Source organism: Phragmites australis, chromosome 8, assembly GCF_958298935.1.
Source record: "Phragmites australis chromosome 8, lpPhrAust1.1, whole genome shotgun sequence".
NCBI lineage: Eukaryota > Viridiplantae > Streptophyta > Magnoliopsida > Poales > Poaceae > Phragmites > Phragmites australis.
Genome location: NC_084928.1, coordinates 21,970,548 through 21,983,616, shown reverse-complemented (window position 1 = coordinate 21,983,616; position 13,069 = coordinate 21,970,548). Strand labels below are relative to the sequence as shown.

Genomic DNA, 13,069 nt, shown 5'->3' with positions numbered 1-13,069 from the left:
GCCTCTATCTCTACTCTAGTAGACACGCCTCTTAGTAGCCTCTCTCTCTACTCTAGCTGGATACGACCCCTCCTATCCATCTCCGGCTCACCGCCAGCGATATGCAGGTGGAAGGACCTGCCTTTTCTATAGCAGTAGTATAGATCTAGTTTTCTTTGCGTCTAGCATGGAGTTTCTTGAGTTTGGTTCGCTCGGTTCATCGGACGAACCACGAGGTCACTGGAGTAGCCGGTCGTCGTCCACGCAGTCCATCGTCTCGATGTTTCTCAAGGCGTGGATGGAGGCTTTGGGCACAACGCTACAGGGCGGCTGGCTCCTTTGCACTTGGCCATGGCTCTGCAGAGCTTGGTGGCGGCGGCTCTGTCGAGCGACGCACCTGGCCATGGCATGGAGCTCGGTGTCAACCGAGACACTGCGGGGTTGGTCTCGCCGCGCCGCTCATCCAGCCACACGCCTGGCCGCGCTGGGCCTCGTGGTCCCAAGCCGCGACGGGGTCTCCTTCCGTGCCTCCTCCTGCCGCGACTTTGTAGCAAGGGGACCTAGCTGGCGTGCTGGCGTTCGCGTGCAGCGGCCCTGTGCGGACGACCCTTCTCTGTTTGCTGTGATTTGTGCTAGATTGATAATGAAACCGACACTGATAAATCGATGTTTTGTGTGATGTTAAGCGATTTTTTTTTTGATGTAAAATTGATTATTAGCCTGTTGTTTGGATTGAGATGAGTCAATTGGATTGAGACAAGTCGATTTGAGCTTGCCCCATCACCCCCTTCATTACACTTTGCATTACTTCTGTGCAGTAGGATACGTATCCATATCGTTCAGCAGATCTGCATGCAGTTATATCACTATATATTTGTCGTTGCTTAATTTCCTTCTGTCGTCCAGCCTTTTGCTCCCTGCCGTTTACGTTGCAATTAATGGCAGACGCTCCCCCTGCATGCCCTCCTCCCCTCGCACCGCCACGACAAAATGCTCGTCCATATAAATCTGCACGCTGCATCACTGCCTTTCTGCTGCACCTGCTACTGCTAGCTCGGTCGTTATATGACCTGACCAGCTTAGCTCATCCATTCCTCGATCTACAGCTCTGCAGAAAAAGAAAAAAAAACAGATCCGACGACATGGAGATGGAGGTGAGTCCCAAAAAGAATGAGTAAAGCACACACTGGTAGCGTGTTTCTTCAGTTCTCTACGTACTAGACACCGAATTATTAGTATTTCACCATTTGTCTGTGTGACTGTGGGTATGTTTTATAACTGCAGAAGATGATGGGGTGCCAGATCCCGGCGTTTGGGGTGTGGAACTACTGCAACGATCTGTCCATCACGCAGTACTTCGACTCGGCCATGCAGGCAAGGCTGATGAAGCGCTGGAACCGCCACGGCGACGGCGAGAAGGGCGTTCCCGGCGGCGAACAGCTTGTCTTGGTCAAGAGCTCCTCTTTTAAACGCAAGCCGGCCCAGATAAAGGTAGCTAGGAGAGCATCTCCGGTGGTTTTGCATGCATCACGTAACTTTGTTGATTCATATAGTTAATCTATTAATCTTTTCTTTGGAGTTCACTAACTTTGTGTAGTATTGTGTCAGGTGATAAGGAGGGAAGTGGAGAAGCACTGCAGTGGCGGCGAGCTGCAGGACGGCGGCGTGCAAGTTGAAGTTGGAGGAGCCTACGCAATGAAGCGTATGGCTGTGGATGAGGACCTGTACAAGGTGCCCCAACCGCTGCTATACCCAAAACCCCGAAAGGTAGAAATACACTCCCTTTTATTGCTAGCTGAATATCGGTTTATTTATGTTTTACACAATCGGAAAGGTAGAAATACACTCCCTTTTATTGCTAGCTGAATATCGGTTTATTTATGTTTTACACAATCGGAGGCATGAATGCACTTGGTAGGTAAACTATTGAGAAATAAAGTTGAAATATATCTTGATTTTTATGTGACGAGTTATTGATAACGTTGGATTTGAAATGATTTGATTGGTGTGAGCTTGTTTATGCGTGATCTAATTTATGACTAACCAAAATTTTAATGGGAGTAGATTGTTTCAGAGTTTAGGAAATTATATCTCACCGAAACATCCGGTGTATGGGTTTTTGACGACATCAGATAGGCCTATGTCTTAGTTTGCATGTAATGAGTTATTGACAATGTTGAATTTGAAATGATTTTGATTGGTATGAGCTTATTTGTACGTGATCTAGTTTATAACTAACCAAAGTTTTAATTGGAACAGATTGTTTTAGAGTTTAGGAAATTATGTCTCACCGGAATATCCGGTGTGTGGGTTTTTAACCACACCGGATAGTCCAGTGTTACGGTGAAGTGAGCACCGAAGTATTTCTTGTGCTAAAGCAGAAATAGAAACAAACACCGGATGGTCCGGTGATGGACTTAGAGAGCGTCAGAGTATTTTCTACAGAGAGCAAGTTTGATTATGTACGTTGGATAGTCTGGTGCTGAGTTTGTGAACATCGAAGAATGCACCGAACCTTTTCTTGCAGAGAGGTTGCAAAAGGGTGATTCGGTGGATTGAAATATGTTGGATTATCTGGTGATGGACATGAGATCACTGGAAGCTTTCATCGGACTTTTTCCTGCAGAGAGAAAATTTTTTTGGAATAGAATGGAAGCAAATGGCAGCTAGTCACACTTTGAGAAGTACGCTAGGGATTCGCGGTTTGGCCTCAAAACCGTGGGAGGACAGGAAGAGTACGTGGCATCATCGCAAAGCTTACGTCGAGGCAAAGCAAGTCGTGAAGGCGTCGAGGCCATCTGTTGAATGGAGAAGAAAATGGACTAAAATGTCCTTGATGCTAGGTAGGTATGTACTATAAAAGAGGGGTATTTTTGAAAAAAATCTAGAAAACTTAGGCTTATAAATAGAGGGGTAGGGCTATGTGAGAGGATGAACCAGCCATTTGAGCCCCTTGTGCCACCCATATGAGAGTATTATACTAGGGTTTTAGAGGAGAGGAGGATGAGTACTTAGCCTATGTAATAGGTGAGAGTTTTGAGAGAAAAATCTTCATAATCCATCTAAAATAGGGCTGACCTCTTTGAGTAATAAAGTTTATTTTGTTATGTATGCTTAAATTCCCCTCCTAGTTTTTCCTCTCTTGGTTCCCTTGCCTTGTATGTAAGTTTTTCCTCTTCGGTGTTGATTTTTGTTTTTCTTTTTGAGCTGAAATGTTAACACCTTGGGAGGTTGTTCTTCTGGATGCTAAAGGTACAAAATTCATATACCTATGCATATGTGATAGGGTCTTGAATTCTCTTGCCTTTAGACCATCATCTTAGAGATCTTCTTGACCCAGTGTTCTTCTCTTGATCCTTGAGTGATCTTTTTTTGAGATTCAACTTTTGTGTGGGGATGATTCATGGATTGGTTTGCTATGGAACCTAGTGTTCAATTCTAACCATGAGATACACTTTTTGTTGAATCTTCAAGTTTGTTTTTTGATGTTTCCCTAGAGTCTCCAAACTTTCTGGGTAGGTGTAGTTTTTCTACTGCGTATTTGTGTTGCATTCTATTATGATTCTCTTATAGATGTGCATTAGGTGATCAAATAGGAGAAGGCTATCAATTTCACAAGAAATTTGTTGAGGCACCTATTCACCTCCCTCTAGTCACCACTCTTGATCCTACAACTGGTATAAAAGTCGGTTTGATCACTTGTTGACCTTAACCAACTTTGTGATCCGTAGGCGACATGGAGAGAAGTGAGAAGATTCCGCTGTTTGATGGCCGTAATTTTTCATACTGGAAGGTGCGTATGAAGGCTTATCTTCTGAGCTAAGGAAGTGCAATATAGAAAGTAGTTGATTCCAACTATAAGATCTCTATTGCTCGCACGTCTCAGGTTGAAATTGAAAAATATAAGGCCAATAACAAGGTCAGAAATATTTTGTTCACTAGCCTAAGTCGGAATGAGTTTGACAAAGTCTAGCACCTCCATACTGCCTAGAAATCTGGAATACTCTGAGTGTCTTTCATGAAGGTACTAATCAGATTAAAGCCAGATACCAAAGCACATACAACCAAGAATACCAAATATTTCTGCAAGGCCCTGAAGAGTCTTTGGATGTGATGTTTACTAGCTTTGATGGAATTGTTAGTAATCTTCAATCAATTGGTGTTTTGCGCTATTCTAACCATAAGAGAGCGATCAAGCTTCTCTATGATCTTGACCGTAGCATATGGGAAGTGAAGATCTTGAGCATTGAAGAGTCTCCAAGTTACGACACGTTGACTTGTGATAAGCTCTTCAGCAAGCTCAAGTCCACCGAGATAGCTAAGGCATCTCGAATCGATCTCAAAAATCCTTTGTCTCAGAACATGATGTTGCTTTCCGGACTTGGTGGTGGCAATCAGTATGTAGTTGGCTTTTCTTGTGCTAACACTTCATCGAGTAGATTTGCTTTGTCTTCCTTAGTTTCTGTCACAGAGGAGTAGGTGAACGTACTGGATGATGAAGACCTTGCGCTAATTGTGAAGAAGTTCACCCGCTTCTACAACCATCACCGAGACCGGAGGAAGGATGGTTCACGTGCCTGCTTTGAGTGTGGTGACACTACCCACTTCAAGATGGACTGCCCCAAGCTCAAGAAGAGGGAGGACGACGACCACGATTACAACAAGCACAAGAAGAAGAACAAGAAGCCCTTCTTCAAGAAGAACCATGCCAAGATGGCTAAGAAGATGGCTATGGAGGCTTCTAGGTCGTTCGTGGTGGCTCTCAGTGACATCGACACCTCTTCCAACTCATAGGAGAGCTCAGAGGAGGATGAACTGCAAGCAAAGAACAAGAAGAAGGCCAAGGACTTCATTGGCCTCTGCTTTATGGTGGATGACAACGATGACAACGACCCTGAACTGGATCCTTCCAAGGGATTGCCTTCCTACGACAAGCTTTCCATCCAAGTCGATACCTTGAATGATGCTCTCGTTAGTCAGGATATGTTACTTAAGAAAGTTGTGCGTGATTTAAAGGATCTTAGGCCTAAGTATGAGTCTGTCTCTACTGAACTTACATTGCTTAGGTCTAGACCCAATGTTGAGGAGTGTGAAAGTTTCCTGATTGTCATGGCTGAACTTGCTGAGCTTCATAATGTGCACGCTCAAGCCACCAATCAGCTTGAGAGTGCCGAGAAGAAGCTCCTTGAGGAGGAGTCTAGGTCTACTCTCTTAGGTGCTTGTAAGAATTGCTCTTTGCTTGCAAAGGATGTTGAACTGAAAGACAAGCGCCTGAAGGAGCTAGAGTCTAGATTGGAGAGTGCTGGGAGTTCTAAGGATGTGCAGTCAAATTGTTCCACCTACACCATCTTTCAACACAAACTCAGCCAGGATAGAGGGCAAGTTCAAAAGCTTTTGACTGAAAATGAGTACATCCTTTCTCTGCTGGAGAAGTGCTCAGAGGGCAAAGGGAGAATTAATTTGATCTTGGCTAAGACCAAGATGTATGCTAATAAGGCAGTTTTGGCTCTTAGGTTGGATTTTGAGAGGGTGGCTTACAATGGGGAGAGTAAGACTGTGTTCACCACACTTACTACCATAGAAGTTGAGAAGTCCAAAATCAATACCACACCACAACCCATCAAGAATCTCATTCCTCAACTCACAAAGAATAAACCCGCATCACAACCCAAAAGAGCTCCACAACCTAAGATGAGAGAGCATGTGAGAGAGCCCCGAGTGATCGACAGACGTGTTCCTGAGAGTACCACTATACCTACTACCAGGGAGAGGGTCACTTGGTTGGGTTTTGCTTTCACTATAGGAGAGATGAGCGGCGTGAGTGGGAGTGGAGCACTCGGGACATATACCACCCCTCTGTTGGTGTACATGAGTCTTTTCCTTGCTTCCATTCACGAGTCCCTAGCGCTTTTCAATCTCTTCCTAGAGGTGTTGCCCAGCGTGGATTTTACTCATATGGTTTTGGTCCACGTGTAAGTGGCTTTGAGTCCAGTTCTTTAACTGACCACATTTTCCTCATCGTGGTACTCACCCTCAGCTTACTAGACCTGTTTTACCTGCACCTGCTTTTACCACTTTAGGGCGGATGACCCAATACTGGATTACCAAGAGGTTTTGACTAACCCCAGTACTAAACCATCCACCTATTATTCTTCTCATATGTAGGTGGCAGGCGAAGGCCTGGAGAACAAGTGGCTCATTGACTCCGATTGTTCACGCCACATGACCAGAGATTCATTATGGTTCTCCAGCCTCACCCCCGTGAAGCGACACGAACACATCACATTCGGGGATGATCGAAAAGGTACGGCAAAAGCCAAAGGTATGGTAAGGGTGAATAAGAGTTTCACTCTAAAGGATAGCTTTGATGGAGCATCTGTGATACAACCTTCTCTCTGTATCTCAGTTATTGGATGAGGACTTGGAAGTGCGTTTCAAACGCGATACTTCTCAAGTTCTCGATTCTTCTGGTACTTTGATTTGCAAGATCTGTCGAGTTGGGAGTGTTTTTGAAACTAATTTTTATGAGTCTCTTGGTTCTTCTCGTTGTATGATTGCTCAACCTTCTTCTAAGCTTTGAATGTGGCATAGGAGATAGGGCACATGAGATTTGATTTACTTACTTGTTTGAGTGCCCTAGGCTTGATCCAAGGATTGCCTAAGCTCAAGTTTGAGAAGAATCTTATTTTTGCTCCTTATCAACATGGCAAGATGGTTGTTGCCTCCCACCCACCAGTCAATCTGGTGATGACTGAATAACTAGGAGAACTTCTCTATATGGACACTATTGGTCCTTCTCGAGTTCGTTCAGCGGGTGATAAGCGGTATGTTCTTGTTATTGTTGATGATTTCTCTCGCTACTCTTGGGTCTTGTTTCTTGTGAGCAAGGATGAAGTGTTCTCACACTTTTGGAGCTTAGCTTTGAGATTGTTCAAGGAACTTCCAGGTGCATTGAAAGTAATTCGCAGTGATAATGGCACCGAGTTCAAGAACTATCTCTTTGATGCTTTCTATCTTGAGCATGGAATTGAGCATCAGTTCTCTATCCCACGCGTTCCTCAGCAGAATGGCGTGGTTAAGAGAACGAATAGGACTTTGGTTGAGATGGTTAGGACGATGCTCGATGAGCATAGGATTCCTAGAAAGTCTGGGCTGAGGCCATTAGCATAGCGTGCTACATCTCAAATCAGATTTTCTTGCGCTTGATCTTGAATTTGACTTCTTATGAGTTGCACTTTGGGATGAAGTTGAAGGTTTTTGAGAGTTTTTGGGTGTCGGTGCTTCATCCTAAAGCATGGCAATCTTGACAAGTTCGAGTCATGTTCTTCTGATGGTATTTTCTTGGGGTATTCTGTTCATAGTCATGCTTACAGGGTTTATAATCTTGACACTAACACCATCATGGAATCCTGTGATGTGATTTTTGATGAGTCAACCTCCTATGCTAGTTTTGTCTTGAGTTTGCAAGTGATCAGGAGATGAGCATAAGCATCTTTGTAGATAGCGACCTTCTAACTCTTGGTGATGACGAGGATGATCCACTGCTTCCCTCGACCACACCTGCTCCAGAGCTGGCTCCTACTTCTTCTACTCTAGCAAAGGATCCAACAGCCTACTTCTACTTTAGCTGCTTTCAAGTCTGCACCAACAATGTTTCACTTAGGTTGAGGGGATAGACTTTGGAGAAATCTTTGCACCTGTAGCTAGGCTAGAATCCATTAGGATCCTTCTTGCATTCGCGGTATTCAAAGGTTTCGAGTTGTATCAAATGGATATCAAGAGTGCTTTCCTAAATGGTTTCATTTAGGAAGAGGTCTATGTTAAGCAACCCTCAGGTTTTAAGCACCCGAAATACCCACATAGAGTTTACAAGCATATAAAGGTTTTGTATAGGCTTAAGCAGGCACCTAGTGCTTGGTATGATAGGCATAGGTCTTTCTTGCTAGAGTATGAGTATGTGATGGGGTCAACTGATAAAACTTCGTTCACTCTCAGGCATGGCAATGATTTCTTACTTGTTCAGATATATGTTGATGATACCATTTTTGGTGGCTCTTCTCATGCACTTATGGCCAAGTTTGCAAAAACTATGAGCATGGAGTTAGAGATGTCGATGATGGGCGAGCTCAACTTCTTCCTTGGGCTGCAAATCAAGCAATGCAAGCAAGGTAAATTTGTCTACCAGACGAAGTAGACCAAGGACTTGTTAAAGAAGTACGACATGAGCGATGCGAAGCCCTTGGCGACACCAATGGCTACATCGATCGTACTTGATCCAGATGAAGATGGCAAGAAGGTGGACTAGCGAGAGTACATGAGCATGATCGGCTCTCTCCTATAATTGATAGCGATAAGACCCGACATCCACTTTGCTGTTTGCTTGTGTGCTCGCTTCCAGGCTTCACCGAGGACGTCTCACCATTAAGCAGTGAAACGCATTCTGAGGTACCTCAAGCACACTCTCAAGTATGAGCTCTGGTTTTTTTACTTCCTCTTTGCTTTCTCTTTGAGGTTTTTCGGATGCGGATTTTGCTGGTTGTAGAATTGACAGGAAAAGTACCTATGGTACTTGTCACTTCTTAGGTACTTCTCTTGTGTGTTACTCTTCTTACAAACAGTCTAGCATTGCGCAGTTTACTACTGAAGTTGAATATGTAGCTACTGCTAGCTGTTGCTCACAGATTTTGTGGATGGTTGCTACTTTGAGGGATTTTTGATTGAATTTCAAGAGTGTGCCACTATTTTGTGTGACAACACCAGTACCATAAGCTTAGCCAACAACCCAGTTTAACACTCCAGAACCAAACACATAGATGTAAGATTTCACTTTCTAAGAAACCACAATGAGAAGAAAGACATTGAGTTGAGCTACATAGATACCCAACAGCAGCTAGCCGATATATTCACCAAGCCTTTAGATACTACAAGATTTACCTATTCAAGAGAAGAGCTTGGTGTGTGTCATCCTTATGGCATTGTGTAAGGGGGAGTTATCCTTTGTATATACTTTATCTACTTTTGTTGCATTTTCATTAAATTTCTTTATGTAAGATAATCATAGTAGTTGAGTTTTGACTTGTATGTCTTTAACATTTTCGATTTCTAGACTTGAATTTGGAGTAAGTTGAGTAGTTTTGTGGAGCAATCTTTTAATCTTAGACTCTTCTTGATTCTTTGACATGATACATTTCAAGCAAGCTTACTTTCTTTAAGATGACATTTGGCAATTTTATGAATCATGTAGGCTATGAAATGCTATATTCTTGATCACCATGTTCATAATTGCTTAGGCTTAGTCAATGCTTGTGTTAAGGCTAGTTTGATGAATATCTTGCTCTAGGTCTTCTTGGTTCAAGACAGTAAATTGGGAAATATTGCATTATGTTTTCTGTCTTTGTTAAATGTTTAACTCATGATAGAACCTTGGGGGAACATGTGTTCCTTGTGTCGTAAAGGCACTACTTAACTTGATTGTGACCATCTTTGTAACTTGTGCGAATTTAATAATCATGAAAAATCAAGTGTCTTGTGCTAAAATGTGATTCAATATGGTTGTCTTAAAGCCTCAAGGTGTTTGACAAACCTAGTTGCACGACACTTTGCTTGGATAAGAGGCAACTTGAGGATAAAATAAAATTCAAAGAAATGTGCCTACCTGTTAAATTCTTTTTAATCACTTGATCAACCTAAGCCTTAGTTTCATATATGAGCGTTTGCAAAGCCTATTGTCATGAACACTTGTTTATCTAGTTTGAGGTTGAAATTGGCTAGTTCTTAATGCTTGTATTGCCTCGGTATGAGTGGATGCTTATATGGTGGTCACTTTGGAAATGATTCGGCTATGTGAAATTAAATGTGCCAACTAATTCTTCAGGTTTAGCTTGTCAAGCTTTATGCTCTTGTGTCGCTATCTCTTTTTGAGCCTCTATGCGATTGTGAGCTCCATGCTCTACCTTCCGGAGCCCTTTGACATTTCTAGCTCTCACAAATGTTTTGTGGTATACTTGTAAAAGCTCATTTAGGATTGCATGTTCATAATGTTTTATCCTTGAAGTTTGCATTGCCAAAGGGAGAGAGCATATGCACAAAAATGAGAATATTTGCAACAAACCTCAAAGAAAAATGAAAAATATACATTCATCAGGGGGAGCATTTATTTTGAGTCCTTGAGTTTTTCTTGCTCTTTTGAGGTTTGTGATTTGTATTTGCCTCTCTTTGGCCTTTTACAATTTTTCTTATGCCAAGTGATATGGTTCTTATTCTTTCTCGAGTTTTGGTCACTTGCACGTGTTTCAATTCTTTATACCCAAATCTTTGTGTTTTGAGGGTTGTCAATGCACTCATCAAGAGGGAGATTGAGAAACCAAGTTGAAATGTATCTTGGTTTGCATGTTATGAGTCATTAACAACATTGGATTTGAAATGGTTTTGATTGGCATGAGCTTGTTTGTGTGTGATCTTGTTTATGACTAACCAAAGTTTGAATTTGAGCATACTGTTTCAGAGTGCAGGAGATTATGCCTCACTGGAACATCTGGTGTGTGGGTTTTTAACCACACCGGATGGTCCGGTGTTACGGTGAAGTGAGCACTGGAGCATTTTTAGTGCTGAAGCAGAAATGGAAACAAATATCGGATGGTCCGGTGATGGAGTTAGAGAGCATCCGAGTATTTTCTATAGAGAGGAGATTTTTGTGCCAAGTTTGATTATGCACGCCGTATAGTCCGGTGTTGAGTTTGTGACCACCGGAGAATACACCAGACCTTTTGTTGCAGAGAGGTTTCAGAAGGGTGGTCCGATAGATTAGCACACACCCGATTATCCGGTGATGGACATGAGGTCACCAGAAGTGTTCACCCGACCTTTTCTTGCAGAGAGTAAATTTTTCTTGGAACAAATAGTGTTACACTCGCCGGATCGTTCGGTGTTCTGGAGCAGAACACATTGGAACATTCGGTGTTCACATTTTCTGCAAACTGTGTTCTGAGTTGAAGTTTTTGATTTTGTGCTAATCTAGAGATATTTTGGAGTATGGAGAAATGTGTTTGCTTGTTTCAAGGTGAAAGGTGACGGATATAACTTGGCGGTCAACGTCGGATGATCTTGGCTAAGTGGGTGCTTGGTGCTAGACAACTAAGGAGGGCTGGGCGGAGTCAAGGGTGATCCTAGTTGTGCACATGAAGGTCAAGCAAAGCATGAAACGAAGGATGAAGATGATGTGTTGACAAAGTCAAGCGAAGGGGATGTCGGTGCAAGTGAAAGGCGATCCTAAGGATCGAAAGCGCAAGAGATTTGTCGGCGGTCAAGATTGCAAGATGAAGGATACGCATCATCATCAGAGTACTTGCTTCAGATGGAAGCAAGTGGCTGCTAGTCACGCTTTGATAAGCATGCTAGGGTTTCACGGTTTGGCCTTAAAATCGTGGGAGAACTGGAGGAGTACATGGCATCATCGTAAAGCTTCCATTGAGACGAAGCCAAGTTATGAAGGCATCGAGGCCGTCCGATGAGTGGAGAAGAAAATAGTCTAATATACCCTCGGTGGTAGGTAGAAGTATACTACAAGAGAGGAGTATTTAGGAAAAAAGCTAGAAAACTCAGGGGTCAAATTTTCTAGACCTCTAAATAGAGGGGTAGGGATATGAGAGAGGATGAACAAGCCATTTGAGCCCCTTGTGCCACCCATATGAGAGTATTGTGCTAGGGTTTTAGAGGAGAGAAGGATGAGTATTTAGCCTATGTAATAGGTAAGAATTTTGAGAGAAAAATATTTATAATCCGTCTAAAATAGGGTTAACATCTTTGAGATATGAAGTTTATTTTGTTACATATGCTTGAATTCCCCTCCTTCTAGTTTCACTCGTATGGTTCCCTTGCATTGTGTGTAAGTTTTTCCTCTTCAGTGTTGATTTTCATTTTTTTAGCTGAAATTTTAACATTTTGGGAGGTTGTTCTTCTTGATGCTAAAGGTATAAAATTCACACACACATACATATGTGATAGGGTCTTGAATTTCCTTGCATTTAGACCATCATCTTAGAGATCTTTTTCACCCGGTGTTCTTCTCTTGATTCTTGAGTGATCTTTTTTCGAGATTCAATATTTATATAGGGATGAGTAATGTATTGGTTTGTTGTTAAATCTAATGTTCGATTCCAACTATGAGATCTATTTTTTGTTGAATCTTCAAATTTGGTTTTTGATCTTTCTTCAGAGTTTCCGGACTTTCTGTATAGGTGTAATTTTTTCGCTATGTATTTATATTACGTTCTGTTGTGATTCTTTTATAGAGGTGTGTTGGGGGATCTAGTAAGAGAAGACTATCAATTTCGCAAGAAATATTGTTGAGACACTTATTCACCTCTCTTATCGTCATTCTCGATTCTATATAACTATTTATGTGAATATGTGATCTTAAAATTAGATAGACTGTGTCAATCAGCAATGCTGAACTTCACCTGGTCTTACAACAATTATTCGTCAAACTTTCAGGCGAGGAAGGTGGTCTGGAGTCTGTGGATTGGGTGCGTGGGTCTGGACTGCATTGCCTGAGGAACCACGAAGTAGCATGTTTCCATCTTCCGTCCAGAAAATAATTATTGATCCCGCTGGGAGTGAATGTTATTTTTTTCTCTAGTTCTGTTCACCTTCATTTTAATGTTTTTAATCCAAATCGTTTTGCTATTATCAACTAATTATGATTTCTTTGTAACTTTGTACCGAGGAATATATCCTGCACTACAGTTTGAAGAAAATCGTTTTACTACTATCAGTGAAGTACCACGCAGTTATTTTTCAGACTCCAATCCACTTATAGACTGGGAAATTCCGTATTTTGTTTTTAAGGGCCTAGTTGGTGTGAAAGAATTTCACATGAATCCAGCCAACTCCTGAAGGATGCGGCTGCCACGAATCCCTCACACTGCTCTCCCATTTGCAACCTCTCTGTCTCTCAATTCTCTTCTCCGCCCTCCCCCCCCCCCCCCCCCCCGCCCCCCTGAATCTAGTTGCTACCCAATATTTGAAAGTGGATCTCACCTTTGGAGACTATTCCAAGGATCCCTATCTTACCTGGTTGTTCCTCCTTTGT

At 42.4% G+C, this 13,069-nt stretch overlaps 1 protein-coding gene across 1 annotated transcript; it reads left to right on the top strand.

Moving 5' to 3' along the window:
* Nucleotides 1-1,024: 1,024 nt before the first annotated feature.
* On the top strand, nt 1,025-12,698 carry LOC133925884 (uncharacterized). The gene is made up of 4 exons (XM_062371627.1): nt 1,025-1,133; nt 1,264-1,470; nt 1,588-1,746; nt 12,472-12,698. The coding sequence occupies exons 1-4, from the start codon at nt 1,122-1,124 to the stop codon at nt 12,529-12,531; spliced, it is 438 nt and encodes a 145-aa protein (XP_062227611.1). The 5' UTR covers nt 1,025-1,121; the 3' UTR covers nt 12,532-12,698.
* Nucleotides 12,699-13,069: the final 371 nt, after the last annotated feature.

Coding starts and splice junctions, on each gene's coding strand:
- LOC133925884 (XM_062371627.1), top strand. Junction 1,471..1,587: donor GCAAGCCGGCCCAGATAAAG/GTAGCTAGGAGA, acceptor GTATTGTGTCAG/GTGATAAGGAGGGAAGTGGA. Junction 1,747..12,471: donor TATACCCAAAACCCCGAAAG/GTAGAAATACAC, acceptor TCAAACTTTCAG/GCGAGGAAGGTGGTCTGGAG.